The sequence below is a fragment of the Anabrus simplex genome, chromosome X, assembly GCF_040414725.1.
Source record: "Anabrus simplex isolate iqAnaSimp1 chromosome X, ASM4041472v1, whole genome shotgun sequence".
Classification (NCBI taxonomy): Eukaryota; Metazoa; Arthropoda; class Insecta; order Orthoptera; family Tettigoniidae; genus Anabrus; species Anabrus simplex.
This window is the reverse complement of record NC_090279.1, coordinates 110,105,769-110,131,493: the sequence shown is the minus strand read 5'-3', so window position 1 is coordinate 110,131,493 and position 25,725 is coordinate 110,105,769. Positions and strand designations below refer to the sequence as shown.

Below are 25,725 nucleotides of genomic sequence, written 5' to 3'. Positions count from 1 at the left end.
GTGAACCGATTTTGAATTAGGGAATTGTGCAGATATTCCAGGAACTTTGATAGTGAAAATTGTATATTTTGTATAAACTACAACCGTAACATACCTTATGGTAAAATAGGGTTCACAGCACTTTGAAGATTCAATAAAAACTACCTACCTCTAGGTCTACGACAGAGAAAGTGAAATATGTCTGTAGATGAATAAGGATACAGAATCTCTAGGACGTGGAAATTAGACAGAAGTCCATGGATATGATTAGTGAAAAGTTCCAAATGATAGACAGTAAGCAGGTTCAAAATATAGAAAGAAAGATCAGAATACAGGGATACTGTAGTGGAAATGGCAAGAGAATGCTTAGGAACAACTGTGTGTAAAGATAGGAAAATGCAAACATGTTGGTGGAGCAACAAAGTGAGGGCAGCTTGTAAATGAAATGGCTCCAAACAAGGGCTGATGCAGACAGGGAATTGAACACAGATGAAAGAAACAATGTAAAACAAACAATTGTTGAATCCAAGAAGAAGTCGTGACAAAATCTCGGCAATAACCTAGAAAGGCTTGGTCAAATGTCAGGGGAAACTTTTCTGGACAGCAATTAAAAATTCTTAGAAAGGGAGGGAAAAGGGAAATGAAAAGTGTTTGGTAACTCTAGGTGAATTCACAATGGAATCACTAGATACGTGGAAGGAACATTAAGGGAAATTCATCTGTTGGCATTGCGAACAACAGAGCCCAAGGGGTGGATGACAATGATGTTACAAGCTAGTGAAATTACGCATGAGAAGTTCAAATAGATGGTAAATAAAATCTATTGTCATAAAGCAGCAGGAATAGTTGAATTTAGACCTGAAATGGTGTAATGTTGTGGAATGGCTTTGCAGAGTAATAAGATTCATCATCATCATCATCATTTCCCTTTATCCAGCTGTAGCCGGGTAGGGGCAAATATGGTTCCTCTCCACTTTCTTCGGTCTTTCCACCACTCCTCCTCCAACACTGTGTCCCAGTCCAGGTTTCTTTCTATAATGCTGCGTTGGATGGTATCCTTCCATCTCAATCGTGGTCGTCCACGGCCTCTCCTTCCTTGGACTTGCATTTCCATCACCTTTTTTGGCATTCTTTCGTCGCTCATTCGCTTTATGTGCCCAAACCATCTTAGTCGGCTCTTCTCTATTCTATCATTCATTTTTTCCACTCCAATTTCTTCCCGGATTTTCTCATTCCTTATTTTGTCTCGTCTACTCTTCTGTATCATACTCCTCAAGAATTTCATTTCAGCTGCCTGTATTCGACTCTCATCCTTCTTTGTCATTGTCCAAGTTTCTGCTCCGTAAGTTGTTATGGGTACGTAGCAAGTAGCAGGTAGTGCAGGTAGCAGGTAGGGACCCTCTTCGGAGGCAGCCCTACCCAGGGAGTGGCGCCCCTGCATATGTGAGTCCCAGAGCACACTGACCCGGTGTGTAACATCTGGTATGGGTCCCAGCTCAGGGTTACGAGTGAAGACCTCAACGGCATCTACGGCGGAGAAGGTGGACTTCGGTACGGCAGAGATGGCGGAAGGGGCATACCCGTAGCGTCTGTACTCCAGAGGAGCGGCTACGAAAGGCGTCTGTCTCCATGTTAGGGGCGGCCTAATTTTGAACCTGGCAGTAGGTATAAAATGCCTTTGGGTGTGGCGAGCCCATCGTAACAATAGCCTATATGGACAAAGCAGATATGGTGCCTCGGAAATAAGATTAGTATGGAAAATTAAACAGGAATAATGTAACATAAAATATGACGAGTTGAAATCTATTGACTTCAAAAGGTGTTAGTTAAACAGTCACTTTGCAAAAACTTGCAAATTAAATAAAATAGTCTTTCACATTGAGACAAAACAAGAAGAACTTGCAAATTAAATAAAATAGTCTTTCACAGTGAGACAAAATAAGGAAAACTTGAACTGTTCATTTTGGCCTATAATAATACCCATCAGTGTGAAAACATCAGGTGAGCATGCAATAAATCCTTGCTTATGTGTAATCAACATCCTCTTCCTCCTTTCTTTGACTGTCATCTTCACAATCGTCATCCATACAGCCTTCTTTCGTAGCAATAACATCAGCTGCAAGGACATATTGTAGAACTGCAACTTTTCATTTTCACCCCAGTTTTCACCAAAGTGGAGGCACAAAATTCGCCTGATATCCTTCAGTTTTGCTGCCTTCACTTGAACAGTTTCTTCAACGTTTTCAATACAAGCATTTTGCCTGAAGTTTTGTCCCTTCCTGCAAAGACTTTTAGGTTCACAAATGTCAATGTTGTAAAACGGATCGCCTTGAACTAAAGTGATGTTCTTGTTTTTGCCACGCGTGATCATAATTTTCTTTGACTTCTGGAATTTGAAATGCCATTGGCCTGGCTGTTTGAGGATTCCATCAGAGTCGGATTTCCAGTTACAGACTGAACAACTTCGACCCAAATGGATTACCATAGCATAGCTCTCTAACACTTTTGTGTAATCCTCTGGGCTCTCAATCACATCCCTTTGCCTCAATTCCCTCTCCAATTTGCCTAAAACTGTCAAGTGGAATGAATGAGTGCCCAACAACAGGGAACCAAATCTCAACAGTTAGGAGCTTCAGAAAGCAGCCAGTGAGACAACACTCCCAGCATTGCTTTGTTTTTATTCTGACTGCCGCATCCGTCAGGAAACAAACATACAGTTGTAACCTCATCTAGAGCAGAGTTGTGATCCATTGCTGAAGCAATTTGGTTACATCCCTTGGGATACTCATTTTCGATCCAAAAATAGCTTAAAGTGTTGCTTTTATTTTGTGGTGATAATGATGAACCCTGGCATATGGTGAAGTTGTAGAGGTAGAGTTGGCGGGAGTAGTAAGCTGCCTGATCCGGAATTTTCAGAAGTGCTAAGTTTTTCTGACAATCGTAGCTCAGTGTTAGTGCATTTTCCACTTCAAGCCGAATCTTATCGTAGAAAGCATCTGCTCGTTTCTTGTGTGTTTTTAACTGGAATTTTAAACCTTCTCTCTTCTCTGGAGATTTTTCTTGCAAAATCTTGTTCTGAGTGCACATGCAAGTAGAGCATTTGTCTGAGTATGGATTGTCAAAACTGATATTGAAGTTTTCTGTGAATACCATACGGAAAAATTCATATTCAACGTAGAGATCATCACTTTGGTGTATCTCAGTATACATTTTCCACATCTTTTTCGTGTTCAAATCACTAGGGAAGTACTGTCGTTTAGTTTTCTTTCCCCGACAATAGTGGCTCTGAATTGGTTTGAAAGTTTTAATAAATGCTTTCACTGCTTCACGTTTTGGCCTTTATATTTCAGTTCTACGGTCACTGCCTCGTGTTTCACTTTCCTTGAATCTCTGACACAATCGGTTCACATGGTCACGCTTCTCCTGCAGAATGTTTAAAAACGCAGCACACTCTCACATTTTCAGTTACATCACCTCTTTGTTTGGGAAGAATAAAGTAGATGCTTAAAATTCCTCCTCCTAGGAACACCCGGTGCAACACACTTCTTTCTGGGAGTAGTAAGTTGAACATGCTGAAGGATGAAGTTTCTTTTCCACTGCAAGTCTGGTTTCTCGTAATACCTTTGATGTATTTTACGAACATCTTGCATCGACAGCTTATGTCATCGAAAGGTTGCTAACTTCTGGTATTTACAATCTGGTTTCTTTGGTAGTCCTTTAGATACGTGTCTGGAAACAAAAACAATTACTTGAGAATTCTCAGCTAAGGCATTTCGAAAATACATCAACCTAATAAAAACAAACAGCTAGCACGTAACAATGAAGCACACTAAGTGCCTCCATTAAAATGTTCTGACAATAAAGCATACCTTGCTCTTTTAGCGACATTCCTTTTCCACGGTTCAGAGCATCTTCTCCTTTTCCTGGATATTGTAGGCCCAGTTTCAATCACTATTTCAATGTCACTAGTATGATTTGCAGTATGGTTTTCTTCTCGTAACATAGCTGTACGTTCATTTGCTTACATCATTCCGGTCATTACACTTATCACAAGCAGCAAATAAAACTTTCTTTTTTTTTTTTTTTGCTAGTTGCTTTACGTCGCACCGACACAGATAGGTCTTAAGGTCTTTAAGGCGACGATGGGACAGGGAAGGGCTAGGAATGGGAAGGAAGCGGCCGTGGCCTTAATTATAGTACAGCCCCATGTGCATCTTCCATACATTTGCAAAGCCAGTTATATTCATAATGGAGATGCAAAAGCCGCTATATTTATCGCAGCTGTTATGGCCTCCATATTGTCAGAGATTATGCAGATGGAAAACCAGCTAAGTTATCCTAATCACTGCGTTGATTTCTTTTCTGTAGGAATTTGCCTGGTGTGAAAATGAGAAACCACAGAAAACCATTTTCAGGGCTGTCGACAGTGGGGTTCGAACCTACTATCTCCTGAATACTGGATACTGGCCGCACTTACGCAACTGCAGCTATCGAGCTCGGTACAAATAAAACTACATAAACAACACTATCAAGATAAACCAGAACGACCACGTTGCCTTCCGTTGGCGGGCTCAAAAGCAGACAACTGAGTGCCTCAGAAGCTGCTACCTTCATAGAGTAAAGAATCCTATTCTCTGCTCGCTGTCTTCTTGCCTTGATGTAGCAATACGGTTCACTCCACCCATCCTCTCCTCCCTTCCACACTCCCCTATTCCTTTCCCACCAAGTTCACTGCCGCCTCAACACGAGACTCAGAGCCAACAGAAGGGCAGTAACCAACACAACAGTAGATAACAAATAACTTTCAACTAACATGTAAGTCCTCATCTGTTTCATATTATGTAATCCGACTTCAACTTCTCCTTCTCTTACAGAAAACATTATTTCAGTATCTACTGACAAGGTTTCAGCCAAGGATGCTAAGGGCCACTTCTACAATTTTTCAACTGATGCTTCTGTCTCACTTTATGTTCACGAATTTCATCAGCGGCCTTGGACATATTGTATTTATGACAATCATGTTTTATGCTTGTGTTCACGCCCTCATGTCGTTGGCTTTATATTATTACAACTTTGGTATTCCCCTAACATTTTAAATGAACTGTTTTAATTGGACAAGATTATAGTTTAATCATTGACAGTGTTTCCATTAGCATCTTTATATTTTGTATCATTTCTCACAGTTTTATGTCCCAAATTTTAATAACTGGCTAAACTTTTAGCTTCCACATTTAATATTAGTTGTACTCTTGATTATTTTTAGGCTGAAGATGTCCTTAATTGAGGGCGAAGCATGTCCCATTTAACTGATAGTCTATTTATGTAACCACTATAAGTGAAAATAAAAGTATTGAATAGGTGGATTAAATTAAAACACATTCATTGTTGTTGAACTGAGTGGTATGTTGCGAGCTGTCAGCGGAAAAATAGCGTGGAATGACATTAGTAGACAAATAAGTTTGAGTGGCGTCTTTAATAGGAAAGATCACAATATGGAATATGAAGATAAAGTTGGAATACAAGAGGACAAATTGAAGCAAATATTCATTTATAGTAAGGGGAGCTAGGGATTGGAATAACTTACCAAGGGAGATGTTCAATAAATTTCGAATGTCATTGAAATCATTTAAGAAAAGGCTAGGGAAACAACAGATAGGGAATCCGCCACCTGCGCGACTGCCCTAAACGCAGATCAGTATTGATTGATTGAAAACCTCCATAAACCTGACTAAGTAGTCCTATGTTGGCTAAAAATCTAAAATAAAAATAAATAAATAAATAAATAATGCTTGTATGTAAATTGTTTCATTTCTTTTGTTATTTTACTTTGTCATGTGTTTTTCACCATAATAATATAATGCTCTTTAGTTATTAGAAAAATACTCTGATATTTCATATTAATATTAGAGGTGATTAGAGTAGATACTATTGTAGACTATAGTTTAGATATAAGTACCGCCCTGTTAATTGTAGTTTATATGACACCGTTGCCCCTGTGATTGGGACAGTAAGTCTTATAGTGTTCAATAAATAAATTATTCTTACTCTTCTGAAACAGAAATCCATCGAGGCTAGTCCTCAATTGATTTTTAAATGTGCCATTGGCCAAATAGCCGGAGAGTATATGAAGATATGAGTTGTATCATGCAACTTATTCCTACTGCTGCTGAGGAGCCCGTTCCATCTTTTTCTGGGACTCCTCGATGAAAACTCGTTCCTTGATGGAACAATGAAGTTGCAGCAGAATGATGTCACATCGTAAATGCTATGGTATGCAGCTTACTGTGGCTAACTTTGTAAGATTTAAATTACTTTGAACCAACACGTGAGTTCTTATTTGACATAGTAACAAAGCATCGCAGGAAGGATATGTGTTGCCCATGAAGTCACATACACAGTCATCACAAGTGCGGATGCATTTGAGGAATACAAGGATCATCCACATCATCATTTCAGGCAGTATCGTCATAACTGCTAACCATCTAGCAAGTCATTTTGCGGATATGTCTGGATACGGGAATCACCATCCTGATTTTCTGGCTCTGAAGCGGGAGGCAGAATACCATCATCAGAATTTTGCCACTCAAGTTTTAGAGGATTATAGTGTGCCGTTTACCAAGTGGAACTTCCGCAGTGCAAGGACGCAGCTCCCTGACCATGTAATGTAGAGAACACCTCAGCGAGGATAGCCTCTTATATCTACTTGGGGTGTTCCATCAAATCTGGATAGAGGGTGAGGTTCTATCACAGTCGCGAGAGGGAATATTAATTGCTCTCCTCAAGGCTAACAAAGATTCTAAGTATGCAGGAAGTTACTGACCTATTTGTCTCACTAACCGTCTGTGAAAACTATCTGAGAGGACAGTGAATCGCTGACTTGTGTAGTGTTTGGAACTTTGGTCCAAGGACCAGTGTGGGTTTTGAGCTGCGCGCTCTACCACTGACCAATTGGTATGCTTGGAGATTTCTACCCAGGGTACATTTCTCCGAAAACAACATGATGTGGTTGTTTTCTTAGATTTAGAAAAAGCCTATGACATCGGAGAATGATATGGTTTCCTTTCAGTCCAGCATCAGTGGAAATACTGAGGTGACTTGCCAGTTTTTATTGCAGATATTTTGTCCCTGCATCTATTCAGTGTCCAAGGAGGGAGGGCATATTAGCAATATCATGTTCAGGAAAATGGAGTGCCACAAGGATCTGTTCTCAGTGTTCACAATCAACATAAATTGTATGTTTGCTGATACTGGTTCAGAAGTAGTACCATCACTATATGTGGACAATTTTGCTGTGCTTTTTAGTTTACAAGGTATGGCAGCCTCAGAGCAACAATACAGAAATTTACTACGGGAGTGGAACAGTGGACTTTAGAACATGCCTTTCTGCTTTCACCGCAGTTGTTAACTTCTGCCAAAAGCGCACTCTTCACCCCTATCCTGAGCTTTATTTAGGCGGGGACCCCTCTTGCTATAATTGACATGTACCGATTTATTGGGTGCCTTTTCAATAGTAAATTATTGTGAGAACCATGTGTGCGTCAGTTAAAAGTCAAATGTACTAACAAACCGAATATTTTGAAGTTTCTTAGTGGCACTACATGGGCCTACAGTGCATGGTGCTCCTACGACTTTATAGAACACATTTTAGCAGTGCAGCATATGGATAAGCAAGGCAAAGTGTCCTTGTGAAACTGAATCGTATCCACCACAACAGAGTTAGGTTGGCAACTTGGCATTCCATACAATCCTGCTCACTGAATCTGGTCTGCTGTCTGTATACTTGATGTGCACAAATGCTATTATGCTATGCTGAAAATTTTGAAGTACAAACACACACAATCACTCTTTATAAACAACACTCCAACATCATAAATTATTTTTTCAGTCCTCAGAGTCAGTGAGAACATTCTAATGAATGTGGAAATGTTTTAGATCACTTTCAGTGGTGCTGTTATTTTAATCTCAAATAAGCTTTTAATTACAGAAGTTATAATGCTTAATTTTGTACTTTCCTTTTCCAGAAATGGAGGCTGCAGTAAATTCTCTGCCCAGCGAGGTACTGGAGACAATCTTCGCCCACTGCACTCGCAGAGATCTGCTTCAGTCAATTCAGAATGTGTGTTCTCGGTGGAGGGAAGTAGCCCACAGTACCAGGCTGTGGAAGGATGTGACCTACTGTCCTGAATACAAAGCAAGATCCGAAGAAGTTGTGAAAATGTTGAAGATTTCTCCAAACTTACAGAACATTACTCTAGAGGACAGCTTTGATGATACAGTCCTACAGGCAATAACAGAAAATTGTGCGGAACTGAGAAAGTTAGAAATACTTACACTTCCAGACCTTGATCTCAACTTTCTTAAGACCTTGCAGGAAAAATGTCCAAAAGTTCAGTATCTGAGTATTCCACACTCAGTGTTGACAGACTTTGATAAGTGTGAGGTGGTTGGAAAATTCACCAATTTGAAGGTTTTAAATTTGACTGGAGATCCAGACACAAATACTTCGCTGATCTTAAAACCAGTTGCAGACCATTGTAAGAAGCTAGAACATCTAGAGTTTTGGACTGATAGGTTTGAAATGAATGACCTTCGCCATCTTCTATGCATGAGAAAAGACACCCTGCACACTCTAGGAGTATGTTGCTGCAACGAATCCGGTGAATGTGTGCTCCCAGCTCTGTCGATCTGCGAGCTGAAGTCTTTGTCTCTGTTCAACTACAGTGACTGTTGGAGGCATTATGAGAAAATTGAATATTTTGGAAAACTGAAGACTGTAAGAGCACTTTCAATTACCGATTTTAATTCTGAAGATGAGTCAGATGATCTCCAAGAAATATTTGAAAACGAAAATATGGCACAGTTAGCAGAATTAAAGCTTATACTATCAACTTATTTTGATGATTATGTTACTGAAGTACTTATAAAAAACTGTCCGCTATTGAAGGATCTTTCTTTGATAAGCTGTTATCGAATGACGGATGCTAGTTTAAAAATGATTACTAATTTTAAAGAGCTCAATTCTTTGACTATATCTGATATCAGTTTTGTGACAGAGACTGGGATACTTCATTTACAAAGTGTAAAATGTTTGAAGTGCCTTAAAATTTCGATCTGTAAAGTAGGTCTGCGAAATATTGTAAAATTGAGTAAATTAAGGCATCTGAGTCTAGAGTGGCAAGACCTTGCTGAATTTCCCTGGGATCTAGTTCCTCATCACATGCAGAATCTCCAATGTCTTCAGATCTACCATTGTAGAAATGTGGACACATGTGCTCTCGAGAAACTGAAGACTGTGTTGCCTTCTTTGAAAGTGAAAGTGAAGGTGTCAAAGTATGATGAAATAATTATATGAATATTGTACCTACGAATTTTGCCTCTGGCATCTCCATCATGAAGCCCTGTGCCATATGCAGGGCTCTCAATTCAACTTTGATCCCTCAATGACATGCGGTTCTCAGAAAGTGAATTATGTTGATGATGATTGAAAATAATATAATGCTGTATTTATGGATTTGCTGTAACAGACATTTGAAATATCCTGCCCTCGTAGAGGCCTGGCCTCTTTATTTATCTCTTCTCTCAGTTTGAATGCCTAATTGTTATATGTTGTCCTCCTTGTCATCAAACCAGCTTGCCCTCTCCTGTTAAACTTTCAGGTAAATACTATCTTGGCAGTTCAAGTATCAGCCCACATTAGTCTCCATTCTCCATCACTGCTTCAGATATCTTCACTAAAATTTCCTTTTCCTACTTAAAAATCAAACATCATCGCTGTCTGTTATTACCGGGCACTCTGAATCATCTGAATCATTTTTGATGCCATGGTTCCCGTCAACAAATTTATTAGTACTGTGTTTAAGTCGCTGTCATACTTGTGATATATTTTACAATAAATTGCACTGACCTTTCAAATTAAATGTATTTAATTAATTAATTAATTAATGGATTTACTGCATAGTAAACTCACAAACGTTTGAATTTCAGAGAAGAACATATCTTCTAACTCGCCCTTGAATGGAGTTCTGTTTATTGCATACACATTTAGCAGCGTGAAATTCTTCAAAAAATACCACTGTCATAGCAAGCAGGTGTGTGATATTTACATACCAGCTGTTATGCTCTTGCAGTCAGAGAGATAATCGACCTGGTAGCCGCCCCTTTTAGGGAATCGGAACATCGCACTCCTAATCAGTTGATATGAACAATATTTATTTTATATGATGTTTGGCTTAAGCTGGAAATGGGGCATAACTCAAGATTAAAATTGTCACCATCAGGTAGATTGTCCCTTTCAGATTTTATTTGAAGAATAAAATCCAATACACAGTACTTCATATTAGGGAGTACAAATGGTGTCCAACAATCGCCAGCGCAGAATCACTATGGTCTGAATAATAGTGTCTGGGATTTTGTTTGTTCTTAACACATTGTGGAGCAAGTGCTCATCATACTGCTCAAACACTGCGCCCAGCTATTTTCTGTGTAACTTACTGCTACAGTGCATGCACATAAACAAATCAGTCTAACTTCACACAAACCTTCTACTGATTATGGTGAAATTTACTGGAGACCTTTGGAAAGAGTCCTAATATTATTTCCTGGTGTGGTAGGCTGTGTAGCAATGACCTCCGTGAAGGGGCACACAGCAAATTTTCAGGGAATCAGTTGACCAGTAGTCTATTCAACATGATTATTTTACCTGTCCCGTCAATATAAACAAAGCAAACACTTTTCACAATACACAACTAGTTACATCAGTCCACTTCAATCCCTTAGGCGATATCTTGTGTAATGAAGTAGGTCGCTGGATACAAGTTCGTCTGCTCGGCAACAAATTCACAGAAATCATCACAAAAAGTAACCCCTTCTACTTCGTCAATGTTTTGAGGCTCATCAAGTCTTATCGTTATGCCAGAAACTCCTGGGAAATCCTTTAAACTCGGCAAACTATTATTTTCTACCCATTCATCAGAACAAATAGACATCACTTCCATCTACACTCGCAACATCACTTTCAGCCTCACCACCACTACTTCACGTTGTTTTGAAGGGCGCACATTTGTCAGTATACTGTAACATCGAACTCGCGATCGTCAACATCACTGGGGCAATCTGAATACTTATCTGCATATAATTCATTAAAAGTCTCGTCTGCATCTATGCCCATGTTCAATCTGGGAAGCGCCATCTTACCCACCACTTGGCTCCTTGAACGATGTAAATATGAGGTCGGAAAACTTAGCAAACGAATCATAAAACAAAGGAAGAACGTAATGCAAAGCTAGCATGGAATAAGGAAAAGCTTCAACTTCGAGATTCTAGTAACCTTGACAGCCAGATAGTTTCAGAGGTTTCGACAGATGTCACCGAATGTACAAGTCTAGTAAAGACGAGTTAACTCGTCTCCCACCCAGAACGCTCGGCCAGCCAAACACGAGTGAACTCGTCTCCCATCTTCAATGTGTTAAGAAGTTCAGCATCTCCGTAAGAATTGTCCCTCTAGAGCCAATCATAAGGCCAATGACTTACCATTTCGTAATTTTATACTTCTTTCCGAGATCCTCAGTACATGGTTCATATACCGTAAAATGGGGTGAATAGGGACAGTTTTTTTTGTTTTTGCTTAGTAACTTTTGAAGGAATTAGTTAACTCTATTAAAAGGGAAGTTGTGTGTTTATATTTTATACACATAGAATATTCTCCTGTAGTTGTAGAACTGTATATATTATTTTAAAGGGCTGTCCCTATTCACCCCAGCGATGGGGTCAATAGGGACACTCGGTATTTTAAATGGAGTCCCTATTCTAATCGGTGTTTGGGTTGATTCGAACACAATGTATGTTTCTAAATAGCTTTTAATGTACAATGTATTTATTATGGGTGCAGAATTTACTTGTTTGGCACAATAGACAAACAGAAATCTTTACAATTCACTGAAAGTATATCTTCCCCTTCTTACAACCGGTGGCTTCAGAATGTTTTCACCTGTTTCTGCTAGAACTCAAAATCATCAGTTACATTTGGGAACAGATAAATACCAGACACTTTCATAGACTGTCTCAGAAATGTTCCTAGGTAATTTCGTCCTGGGTTTTTCACTTTCAGTACCTTTCCTACAAAGACCTTTTCCACACCTCCATCATATAACAACTTTACTTTCACCCAGCTTCCTTACCCCTATTCCTTGTTCTACAACATGCCAGGACACACTACCAATTCCTCCTCGAAATCATGTGATAAAATTGTCTGCCCACCTTTCTTCTTCATAGACACTACGGCTCCATCTGTGTTAGCAACATAATTTGTCAAGCAGATGTTGAAATGTTGAATTTCTCCGCTGCTGAAAATATTCACATGCCAATTTTCAATTTCAAAACTGTCATTTCAACTATTTCGGCATCCACAGGTAAATGAGTTCTTGAATGAGGGTCTCTCTCATACTTTTTCCCATTGTCCCTATTCACCCCACTTTCAAGTTATATGGTTCAAGTCTCTAAAAGAACTAAATAATGCACAGTTCAGTCACAGGAATCTTCTAGAAACTTCAGAAGTAGGTCAAAGAATATCACCGAATGTAATTATAATCCTAACAGACCGTTTCAGCCTCTAAAATTAGCTCACCAATTAAAGTTTTCGTGAACCATAAAAATGGCTCGAAAACATCAGTTGCCTTATAGGTTGGCCACCCTGACAAAAAATTGTATTTTTATAAATCCTTAGACTTTCTGAAAAGATAAAAATGAAAAACACTTCAATTTCCCTTAAATGAACAAAATATCTTCAGTTGACATTTTGAAGAATTAATTATTATTTTTCCTGTGTTTGTCCCTATTCACCCCATTTTACGGTATGGCACACGAATCAAGCCGCTGTTCATTTTCTCTAATCTTACAGTGGGATCAGTCACCTTTCGCCCGGTCAATCACGCAAATATCAACTCGCCTTGTGTATTCATTTGTGGAAAGAAATCCTACTTCATCATAAATCTCCAAATGGTGGTGTTCATGGAGGCTTCCAGCAATCAATGTGCGAACGGTATCGTGCCATTACGAGCAATATATACATGAAAGATGAAACACGAAGTAGGAAATCAGAAACACTTCTTATAAAAGTACATTTATGCCTTTCCATGTCTTGTGACCAATTTGTTGCCATCTGGGGCAGGATGTTGATATTAAGTTGCTTTGTCCATTGTATAGGCTATATAGCAGATTGTAAGGTAAATAAAATCATGCACCTCATAAATCCTTTGTTGGTGTTTGATGACACAGCAGCTTGTACTGCCAATGCGAGAAGTGTTCCAGTACCAGTAGTCCTTCTTCACATTTCAATCCACGAATCAATATCTCGTTTTTGAAATGGTGTACTACTACTCAAGCAAATGTAGAAACTTGCAGGGCACAGCAATTTCAACCTCTTTATAAAATCTCAGAATCAGATGTATAACAGTACCGTACCATCCCCCAATTCTCTCAGCTAAAATGTCTTAATGTCTAATGATGGAATTACATACTAAACATTTTATGAGATGGCGAGAATCCATTTCCCATCTCTGGCCTCTTCTTAATGGCACAAAAATGTGGGCAGAATTCCACCTACAATGATATCATAATTAAAGCAAAAAATATTCCCTAGCCATTTAAATAAATGTTGGTTGAAAAATGGTTTTCCAAAATCCATTACTACCACAGTCATACGCTGCGTATTATCTGCATTACCTGAGAACAGTACTGGACATAGCTTTCAGCAGGTCCTATTAAATCAAATGAGAAATGTAATAACCAGTAAAACTTGAATTCTGGCAGAATCAAATTCAATTAAAGCCAGGATCTTAAGCGCACTATACAAATAGGAACGTGGCTCCTAAAGTTTGCTTCTGCTTCGCCACACACATTCATCCAGCATTAAGAACTCAATCTCACACTTGTAGTGGAAATTAGCGTTTTCAAATTTGCGGCTGCCAATATCGTGCTAGACGAGTTGGGTTGTGTTACGAAGAAGAGGAAGAAAAGGAGTACGTGGTGTAAGGACTGGTTATAGGAAGGAGATATGTGGTCACATATGAATCTTTTGAACATGTTAAAACATACAAGTGAAAAGGACTTTCAAAATCTTCTGTGAATGTCAGATACAGAATATATAAACCTGTTAAAAGTAGTCGCGCTGTTGATCACAAAGCAAGATACCCATATGAGAAAAGCGATCATGGTAGAAGTATGGCTCACACTAAAATTCGGTACTTGGCTAAGGGAAAAAGTAAGGAAGATTTGAAGTTTTCAGCAGCAATTTCCCCTTAAGCTCTGGGAAAGATAGTTCCATAAACTTGCAAAGCTGCCTACGAGGTCCTCAAGGATGAGTATCTAAATGCGAGTATTAGAATTATTGTATTCTTGCTTATGTAAAACTATTAGGCTATTATATATACGTGTGTTTAGCCCTCTAAAGAGCACACAGAATCATATTGTTCTTATCAACTGCTCGCTCCCAATGCCTGGTCTTATGTTATCAACTCAGCCAGTCATAACCGGATTGTACAGTCAACTTGAAGACCACGTTCGCACCACTTAATAAACACGCTAAATGGAAACTCCATAAACCAAGTTTTCCAACTCAAGAGAAACAATGTTCGTAATCTTTGACCTTTTGCCTGATTGGCTACGGTATCGTAATCTATAATCTTCATATCCGTATTGACGAATTACACATCTTTAAATAGGAAAGGAATTTCACCTTATCAACAGTTCTTTATTATAATTATTATACTACAGTACCAGTTTCGACCCCGCAGTTTTGGGTCACCCTCTGCTGAACAATACATTCACATATAGTACATAAAGCAATGATTTTATAATTGCGAAACGATGTTCGTCGCACGAACATGGTTTGTGTGACAACACACACAAGCGATCTTCACTCGCAAACTTTGAAAAAGACCAGGTTCGCGAAACCATGCTTGTATGTGTATAGGGCTCTGTAGGTGTTTTGTTTCTAGGAATTTTCTAACAAAAAAATCTGCAAAATGTTCTCTATTCATCGAAGGAAGTGAAATACCTCGAGCATAGATTTTAAATTTCTGCTCTCTCTCTAAATTTTTAGAATGATATTGAGTAATAAGAAACAATTACTGTTCACTCATCGAAAAAAGTACGGTACTCTTGCACTTCAACCAATAACCAACTACGAGTTTCAACAACCAAGTACCCAAAACAGAACCATTATTCAGTTTTATCAATTAGGGATATTACTGTACAGCAATAGTGAGTACTAGTGCTATGTCACTGCATTGTCATACAATGGAGGCTTGCGGCCAGCAGCATCTTGGAAAGGTATCTGTAAAATTAACTGCAAGTAATTTTTAAAATCTTTAGCTGAAGTAGAAAATTATTATTTGAAATAATTGTGATACAGTGGAACTTGGACAATTCAACCCTCAAGGGACCATTAAAAAATTTGAATTATCCACAAATTCCAATTAAACAAAATGGTTACAAAAATAACTCAAACATTAGATTTTGCAAAAGAAACTTCATCTTAGGTATTATTGGCAAACATATCCATATTTTACAACATAGTTATCTGTTTATAGATACAGTACAGTATTTAGATTTTAGAAACTATGTAGATACAGAATATACCGTGTGTGAAATATTCTTAATGTATGTTGGATGCTAATTAGTTTATCATGTCACCTATTCAATACATTAAGATTTTAAATAATTTGAAATTTATCTTTATTTCCACATAAGACATGTTTTGCCTTTCATGGAAGGCATCATCAGTCACAGTACTACCTCAAGGCATCAATCAGGTACCTGATTTGGATTTAAATTGTAATTACTAAGAAATAATATTGACATATTACAGTAGGGATACTCAATGAGAAAAACAATGTTCAGTGATAATATGGATACCAACATATCAGCCGTTGGCTGTAAATTACCAGTTGTGAAGGATAACAGCGTCAAAATGTTAGGGCATGTCTTACAATGGTTAACGTAACATATTTACATGGGGGCAGTGACTGGCACCAATACGTAAGACAACAGGGTATTTAACAGTGTCCAGCAGCAGTGGTCCGTATGAAATATTGACGTTACTCTATCAGAAATGTTAGGAAAATAATTACTAAATGTCAATGAGAAAAACAATGTTCATTAATAATATGGAGTTAAAAAGGATTGTTGTTGCTTGAGTCATCAGTCCATAGACTGGTTTGATGCAGCTCTCCGTGCCACCCTATCCTGTGCTAACCTTTTCATTTCTACGTAACTATTGCATCCTACATCTGCTCTAATCTGCTTGTCATATTCATACCTTGGTCTACCCCTACTGTTCTTACCACCTACACTTCCTTCAAAAACCAGCTGAACAAGTCCTGGGTGTCTTAAGATGTGTCCTATCATTCTATTTCTTCTTCTCGTCAAATTTAGCCAAATCGATCTCTTCTCACCAATTCGATTCAGTATCTCTTCATTTGTGATTCCATCTATCCATCTCACCTTCAGCATTCTTCTGTAACACCACATTTCAAAAGCTTCTATTCTCTTTCTTTCTGAGCTAGTTATCATCCATGTTTCACTTCCATACAATGCCACGCTCCACAAGAAAGTCTTCAAAAACATCTTTCTAATTCCGATATCAATGTTTGAAGTAAGCAAATTTCTTTTCTTAAGAAAGCTCTTCCTTGCTTGTGCTAGACTGCATTTTATGTCCTCCTTACTTCTGCCATCCTAATCTATATTTCCTACATCACCTGCCTTCGTTCGACTGCACTCCATTACTTTTGTTTTGGACTTATTTATTTTCATCTTGTACTCCTTACCCAAGACTACATCCATACCATTCAGCAACTTCTCGAGATCTTCTGCAGTAGGATGTTAAAAGGTTTGTTTTTTTCACCTATTCAATACATATAAATTTTATAAATTAGGAATTTATTGTAGATTCCACTTGAGACATGTTTCGCCCTTCATTGAGGGCATCATCAGTCAAAATATCACCTCAAGGTAAAAAATCAGGTAACTGGTTAGTAGTAGACATGTACAAATTAATACATATTATTAACAACATATAAAAATTAAGTATGGGAAAAATTTGCACAAAAGTGATGGTTGAACATGTAGGTTTAGATGAAAAGTCAGCACCAATGCCTAAAAATAACAAAGTAGAGTTCTGCAGTGGTGCTCTGGAGAAACAGTTGACGCAATCATATGAAAATAAAAAGTTTAAAAAATATTTACAATAAAACAATTAAGGGAGAAAAGGTGTAGTGTTTGGCATCAATGTTAGTAACCAAAAATTGATGTCAAAGGTTGGTAACTATACAGTATTTACATAGTTCAATTGAACAGTTGAGATAAAGTTTTTTAAAAATATTTACATTTAACATTCAGCGTAAATGTTTGTAATAAAAACTAATGTTAATGATTGGTAACTATATAGTAATTACATTATCTAATTGAAAGTTGAGAATTTACAATTATATACATATTTACACAAGAGCAGCTGGTGCGCAAGGATAAAAAATTTTAGTACCAAGTGCGTCCTGATGTTTTAGAGGTTGGAAGAAAGAATTAGCATTGACATTTCAGAAATATGTAGAGCAGATTATTTTAGTTAAAAATCACCGGGGGTAGGGGAAATTTTTATAGCCAAATGAGGTTTTATAGGCATCAAGCTGAAAGTTTTCCAGTTGAAGCGCCGAGATCGGGACGGAGACTGGTCAGTGTGGCTAGATCTTCTGCAGTCTCAGATAAATATCATCGGCAAATCTCAAGGTTTTGATTTCCTCTCCTTGGACTGTGATTCCCTTTCCAAATTTCTCTTTGATTTCCTTTACTGCCTGTTCTATGTAAACATTGAAAAGGAGAGGGGACAAACTGCAGCCTTGCCTCACTCATTTCTGGATAGCTGCTTCTTTTTCAAAGCCCTCGATTCTTATCACTGCAGACTGATTTTTATACAGATTGTAGATAATTCTTCGTTCTCGGTATCTGATCCCTATCATCTTCAGAATCATAAATAGCTTGGTCCAATCAACATTATCAAATGCCTTTTCTAGATCTACAAATGCCATGTACGTGGGCTTGTCCTTCTTGATTCGATCCTCTAAGATCAGACATAAAGTCAAGATTGCTTCACGTGTTCCTACATTTCTTCTGAAGCCAAATTGATCTCCTCCCAACTCAGCTTCAACTTGTTTTTCCATTCTTCTGTAAACAATACGTGTTAAAATTTTGCAGGCATGAGATACTAAACTAATGGTGCGGTAGTTTTCACACCTGTCAGCACCGGCTTTCTTGGGAATAGGCATAACAACATTCTGCCGAAAATCAGATGGGACTTCTCCTGTCTCATACATCGTGCACACTAAATGAAATAACCTTGCCATGCTGGTTTCTCCTAAGACAGTCAGTAATTCAGAGGGAATGTCATCAATTCCAGGTGCCTTGTTCCTATTTAGGTCCCTCACAGCTCTGTCAAACTCTGACCTCAAAATTGGGTCTCCCATTTCATCAGCATCAACAGCCTCTTCATGTTCAGAACCAAATTATCTACATCTTTACCTTGATACAACTGTTGGATATGCTCCTGCCTTCTTTCCGCTTTGTCTTCTTTCCCTAGAAGTGGCTTTCCATCTGAGCTCTTAATATTCATTCACCTAGATTTCCTTTCTCCAAAGGTTTCCTTGATTTTCCTGTACGCCGCATCTACTTTTCCCAGGACCATACAGCCTTCGACATCCTTGCACTTCTCCTTCAGCCATTCTTCCTTAGCTACCTTGCACTTTCTATCCACTTGATTCTTTAATCGCCTGTATTCTTTTCTGCCCTCTTCATTTCTAGCATTCTTATATTTTCGTCGTTCATCAATCAGGTCTAGTATCTCCTGAGTTATCCACTGATTCTTAGTTGATCTTTTCTTCCTTCCTAACATTTCTTCAGCAGCCCTACTGACTTCATTTTACATGACTCTCCACTCTTCCTGTATAGTGTTTCCTTCAGCCTTTTCATTTAGTCCTTTTGCAACATGTTCCTTGAAACAATTCCTCATACTCTTTTCTTTCAACTTGTCTAGATCCCATCTTTTTGCATTCTTTCCTTTCTTCAATTTCTTCAACTTCAGATGGCATTTCATGACCAACAGGTTGTGGTCAGAGTCCACGTCTGCTCCTGGGAAAGTTTTGCAATCTAACACCTGGTTTCTGAATCTCTGCCTAATCATAATGAAGTCTATTTGATACCTTCCAGTGTCTCCAGGTCTCGTCCACGTATACAGCCGTCGTTTGTGGTGTTTGAATCAAGTATTGGCAAGGACTAAATTATGATCAGTGCAGAATTCAACCAGCCGACTTCCTCTTTCGTTCCTTTGTCCCAATCCAAATTCTCCTACTGTACTACCTTCTTTTCCTTGGCCTACCACTGCATTCCAGTCTCCCATCACAATTAGATTCTCGTCACCTTTTACATATTGTATTAAATCTTCTATCTCCTCGTATATTCTTTCGATTTCTTCATCATCCGCTGAACTAGTAGGCATATAGACCTGCACTATTGTGGTGGGCATTGGTTTGGTGTCTATCTTGACGACAATAATTCTTTCACTATGCTGGTCATAGTAGCTTACCCGCTGCCCTATTTTCTTATTCATTATTAAACCAACTCCTGCATTTCCCCTGTTTGATTTCGTGTTGATAATTCGGTAGTCGCCTGACCAAAAATCTTGTTCTTCCTGCCAACGTACTTCACTTATACCAACTACATCTAACTTTAGCCTATCCATCTCCCTTTTCAGATTCTCTAACCTACCACATCGATTCAAACTTCTAACATTCCACGCTCCGACTCGCAGAATGTCAGTATCCATCTTCCTGATGATCGCCCCCTCTCGTGTAGTCCCCACCCAGAGATCCGAATGGGGGACAATTTTACCTCCGGAATATTTTACCCGGGAGGAAGCCATCATCAGTACATCATTCATACAGAGAGAGCTGCATGTCCTCGGGAGGTGGTTACGGCTGTAGTTTCCCGTTGCTTTCAGCCGTGTAGCAGTATCAACACAGCTAAGCCATGTTGAGTATTATTACAAGGCCGTATCAGTCAATCATCTAGACTGCCGCCCTTGCAACTACCGAAAGGCTGCTACCCCCCTTTCGATGAACCATTCGTTAGTCTGGTCTCTCAACAGATACCCATCCGATATGGTTGCACCTGCGGCTCGGCTATCTGCTTCATTGGGACACACAATCCTCCCCATCGCGGCAAGGTCACATGGTTCGCAGAGGAGGTAAAAAGGATTACATTTACATATTTACATGGGGGCAGTCCAAGGTAAAAGATACAAGTAGTCGGCCCAATGCGTAAAACCACAGGGCATTTTTACAGTGTCCAGCAGTGGTGGTCTGACATGAAACATTGGTGCTACTGTATTAGAAAAGTTAGGAAATCACAAAGCTTATAGTTACACATTTACATGGGACCAGTTTGAAGATAAAGGTTACAAAACGTCTGGCTCCAATGTGCATAACTATAATTTCTGCCGTTGGTTGATGATCACAGTATTGACAAGGCAACTACACAGTAATATGCAGCAGTGGTTTGACCTCAGTTCATATTATTAGGAATACTAGGAATAATACAAGTGACTGGCAGTCAGTCAACAAGTAGCTTCTCAGCAGCAACTTCCACTCCATCCACCACAGCACGGCGTGCCACTACAGCTCCACTTCACACACAGAATTGAAGATGACTTGCCCTAGCCGTGACACTCCAACTCAGTCGTAGTGTATTTACATATTTGATCCCTCCACTGCAGATTACGCCAAATATAAACTCCAATCTATTTCACTAGGCCAGCATCACAAACCATAACTTCTTCCCAATGTTCTTCATGTTTTCATTTACGACAATACCTCTGTTTAAAGTCTGATCAACCATTCTCACGCTGGTATATTGCACATAGCATACAAAAAGTTATCAAGAAGTTAACAAAAACTCAATTTAAGTGAGTGATTCTAACTCCGGAACATGTTCCATGAAACAACTATTATCAACAAATAACGGCAGTCATTGTTGCCATTCACAATGCACCATGTACTTAACAACCTTTCTTTTCAACTACACCGAAATTAAGCCTAAACATTACGACACCCAATCAAATTTCCTTCCATGCCAGCCAAATTCACCATTGCTTATTGGAGCCATATTCATGAACCTGGGACTTCAAACAGACAGCTTTCAGTATGACTACTCTCCCAATGGAGTCTCATTTGGCAATCTTAAAATCTTTGGAATATTTTTCCTAGTATTCCTAATAATATAAATGGAGGTCAAACCACTGCTGCATATTACTGTGTAGTTGCCTTGTCAATACTGTGATCATAAACCAATGGCAGAAATTATAGTTACGCACATTGGAGCCAGACACTTTGTATCCTCAAACTGCTCCCATGTACATGTGTTACTATAAGCTTTGTAATTTCCTAACTTTTCTAACAGAGTTTTACGCATGGTTCATGTTTGTGGGTTACTGTAGTCACGTCCTAGTTCGTGAACCATGGGCAACGGCTGAGTGGCCTAGTAAGTGGTCCTGAGAGTCGGGATACCAGTTGCTATGGAATGGGAGTGGGCATCTCAGACATATTCTGAGTCGTGGCCCTCCTTGTGCTCAGGCGGCTAGGACTATACAATTCACCGGTGGTCCATAACCCGTTAGAGGAGAGATCCTCACTTGGACTATGTGCAAGTAGGGTAGCATCCTGCTTCATGATTTTACCGAGCTCAGAACATTTTAAGCAAGCCTTGGACCTATGGGAGTAACGGAGTCCCACTCCCATTTGACAGGCGAGGGACTCCTTGGAAACAACTTGGCAAACGAAATGGAATTCAATGGGGAGCTATCAATATTAATGGGGCATATGGAATAAAGAAGGTAGAACTGGCTGAGTCAGCAAAGAGGATGCATCTGGATGTGCTAGGAGTAAGTGATATTCGGGTAAGGGGAGATAATGAGGAAGAGATAGGAGATTATAAAGTGTACTTGACGGGTGTTAGAAAGGGAAGGGCAGAGTATGGGGTAGGGCTGTTTATCAGGAATACCATTGCACGTAACATAGTTTCTGTTAGGCACGTAAATGAGCGAATGATGTGGGTAGATTTGTCAGTGGGAGGAATTAGGACAAGAATTGTGTCCGTGTATTCACCATGTGAGGGTGCAGATGAGGATGAAGTTGACAAGTTTTATGAAGCATTGAGTGACATCGTGGTCAGGGTCAACAGCAAGGATAGAATAGTGCTAATGGGCGATTTCAATGCGAGAGTTGGGAATAGAACTGAAGGATGGGAAAGGTGACTGGTTAATGTGGGGAAGATATGGAAGCTAATGTGAATGGGAAGCGTTTGTTGGACTTCTGTGCTAGTATGGGTTTAGCTGTTACAAATACATTCTTCAAGCATAAGGCTATTCACCGCTACACATGGGAGGCTAGGGGTACCAGATCCATAATAGACTATATCTTAACAGACTTTGAATTCAAGAAATCTGTTAGGAATGTACGAGTTTTTCGCAGATTTTTCGATGATACAGACCACTATCTGATCTGTAGTGAACTACGTATCTCTAGGCCTAGGGTAGAGAAAGTGAAATCTGTCTGCAAACGAGTAAGGGTAGAAAATCTCCAGGATGAGGAAATTAGACAGAAGTACATGGATATGATTAGTGAGAAGTTTCGAACAGTAGACAGTAAGCAGGTTCAGGATATAGAAAGCGAATGGGTGGCATACAGGGATGCTGTAGTAGAAACAGCAAGGGAATGCCTAAGAACAACTGTGTGTAAAGATGGGAAAAGGCAAACATCTTGGTGGAATGATGAAGTGAGAGCAGCCTGTAAACGTAAAAAGAAGGCTTATCAGAAATGGCTCCAAACAAGGGCCGAGGGAGACAGGGTTTGGTACGTAGATGAAAGAAACAGAGCGAAACAAATAGTTGTTGAATCCAAAAAGAAGTCATGGGAAGATTTTGGTAACAACCTGGAAAGGCTAGGTCAAGCAGCAGGGAAACCTTTCTGGACAGTAATCAAGAATCTTAGGAAGGGAGGGAAAAAGGAAATGAACAGTGTTTTGAGTAATTCAGGTGAACTCATAATAGAGCCCAGGGAATCACTGGAGAGGAGGAGGGAATATTTTGAACATCTTCTCAATGTAAAAGGAAATCATTATGGTGGTGTTGCAAACAGCCGAGCTCATGGGGAGGAGGAAAATGATGTTGGTGAAATTATGCTTGAGGAAGTGGAAAGGATAGTAAATAAACTCCATTGTTATAAGGCAGCAGGAATAGATACAATTAGACCTGAAATGGTGAAGTATAGTGGGAAGGCAGGAATGGAATGGCTTCATAGACTAGTAAAATTAGCGTGGAGTGTTGGTAAGGTACCTTCAGATTGGACAAAAGCAGTAATTGCACCTATCTATAAGCAAGGGAACAGGAAGGATTGCAACAACTATCGGGGTATCTCATTGATTAGTATACCAGCCAAAGTATTCACTGCCATCTTGAAAGGGAGGGTGCGATCAGTCGTTGAGAGGAAGTTGGATGAAAACCAGTGTGGTTTCAGACCACAGAGTGGCTGTCAGGATCAGATTTTCAGTATGCGCCAGGTAATTGAAAAATGCTACGAGAGGAATAGGCAGTTGTGTTTATGTTTCGTAGATCTAGAGAAAGCATATGACAGGGAACCGAGGGAAAAGATGTTCGCCATACTGGGGGACTATGGAATTAAAGGTAGATTATTAAAATCAATCACAGGCATTTATGTTGACAATTGGGCTTCAGTGAGAATTGATGGTAGAATGAGTTCTTGGTTCAGGGTACTTACAGGAGTTAGACAAGGCTGTAATCTTTCACCTTTGCTGTTCGTAGTTTACATGGATCATCTGCTGAAAGGTATAAAATGGCAGGGAGGGATTCAGTTAGGTGGAAATGTAGTAAGCAGTTTGGCCTATGCTGACGACTTGGTCTTAATGGCAGACTGTGCCGAAAGCCTGCAGTCTAATATCTTGGAACTTGAAAATAGATGCAATGAGTATGGTATGAAAATTAGCCTTTCGAAGACTAAATTGATGTCAGTAGGTAAGAAATTCAACAGAACTGAATGTCAGATGGGTGCTACAAAGCTAGAACAGGTCGATAATTTCAAGTATTTAGGTTGTGTGTTCTCCCAGGATGGTAATATAGTAAGTGAGATTGAATCAAGGTGTAGTAAAGCTAATGCAGTGAGCTCGCAGTTGTGATCAGCAGTATTCTGTAAGAAGGAAGTCAGCTCCCAGACGAAACTATCTTTACATCGGTCTGTTTTCAGACCAACTTTGCTTTACGGAAGCGAGAGCTGGGTGGACTCAGGATATCTTATTCATAAGTTAGAAGTAACAGACATGAAAGTAGCAAAAATGTTTGTTGGTACCAACAGGTGGGAACAATGGCAGGAGGGTACTCAGAATGAGGAGATAAAGGCTAATTTAGGAATGAACTCAATGGATGAAACTGTACGCATAAACCGGCTTCGGTGGTGGGGTCATGTGAGGCGAATGGAGGAGGATAGGTTATCTAGGAGAATAATGGACTCTGTTATGTAGGGTAAGAGAAGTAGAGGGAGACCAAGACGATGATGGTTAGACTCGGTTTCTAACAATTTAAAGATAAGAGGTATGGAACTAAATAAGGCCACAGCACTAGTTGCAAATTGAGGATTGTGGCGACGTTTAGTAAATTCTCAGAGGCTGAACGCTGAAAGGCATAATAGTCTATAATGATAATGTATGTATGTATTTCTTAGTAATTACAATTTAAATCCAAATCAGGTACCTGATTTATGCCTTGAGGTAGTACTGTGACTGAAGATGCCTTCAATAAAAGACGAAACATGTCCCATATGGAAATAAAGATAAATTCCTAATTGTTTACAATTTTAATGTATTAGCATCCTACATACAGTATCTTCAATATGGATCCATAATGATATTTATCCCTTGCAAATAGTCCTAACACCCATTATAAAACGCAGAGATCATGATTTGCTTTGCTGATTTAATTCTCTCCTCATTATGTGTGGGTATATGATTCATGTCCAATTCTGGCCTTTCCTACTGATAGTTCCACAGCTCAAAATTTTGTCTTTATTTTTCAAATAAGTCAATAGCGTGTTAGGTGAAATTCTGTACTCGTTAGCAATTCCAGATTTCTTCTTTAGTTCCTTTTCCATTTCCCTAATCACTGCTACCTTTCCAGCTAAAATTAATGATTTGTACGTCTTGGGTTTTCATTAGGACATTGCCACACTAACCACGCTCAACAAAAGATCAAGCACAAATGCTCAAACAATGCAGTCTCTCATAACGGCACCATAATCACTAAGCATATTCGACCCCTTGATTCTGTGATGCAACTGTCAGTTCAAAACAAGGGCAAAGGAGTATTTGAGAGGGGAGGAATGGGTAGGTGGAAAGAACACTGACCACACAGGCAGCCTGGAGGGGTAAGGAGATGGAACTGTCCCGCCTTCAGCCCATTCCCACACAGTCTAGCGTACTGTAAAATATAATACTGTGCTGTATCATCCCCGTCCTACTAATAAAAAGTCCTTGTACAGTTGTTTAATAGTTGTATAGTTATACAGTGAATAAACCCTGTATAAGCGTTGTATATTTTTCTTACTAATAAACGTGGTATACGCATTGTATTACTATACAGCA

The 25,725-nt window shown here is 39.2% G+C and overlaps 1 protein-coding gene across 5 annotated transcripts in view; it reads left to right on the top strand.

The window, feature by feature from the left end:
* Positions 1 to 25,725, top strand: part of LOC136886807 (F-box/LRR-repeat protein 2) — a 102,244-nt gene that overhangs the window by 34,831 nt on the left and 41,688 nt on the right. For 2 of the 5 annotated variants that reach the window (XM_067159625.2, XM_067159624.2), the window contains exon 2: positions 8,001 to 10,118. The exons of the other annotated variants lie outside the window; for them this stretch is intronic. In XM_067159625.2, the coding sequence (XP_067015726.2) occupies positions 8,003 to 9,331 (1,329 nt within the window). In that variant the 5' untranslated portion in view covers positions 8,001 to 8,002 and the 3' untranslated portion in view covers positions 9,332 to 10,118. Of the gene's footprint in view, positions 1 to 8,000; positions 10,119 to 25,725 lie in introns of those variants that run through there. 5 annotated transcript variants of the gene reach the window in all.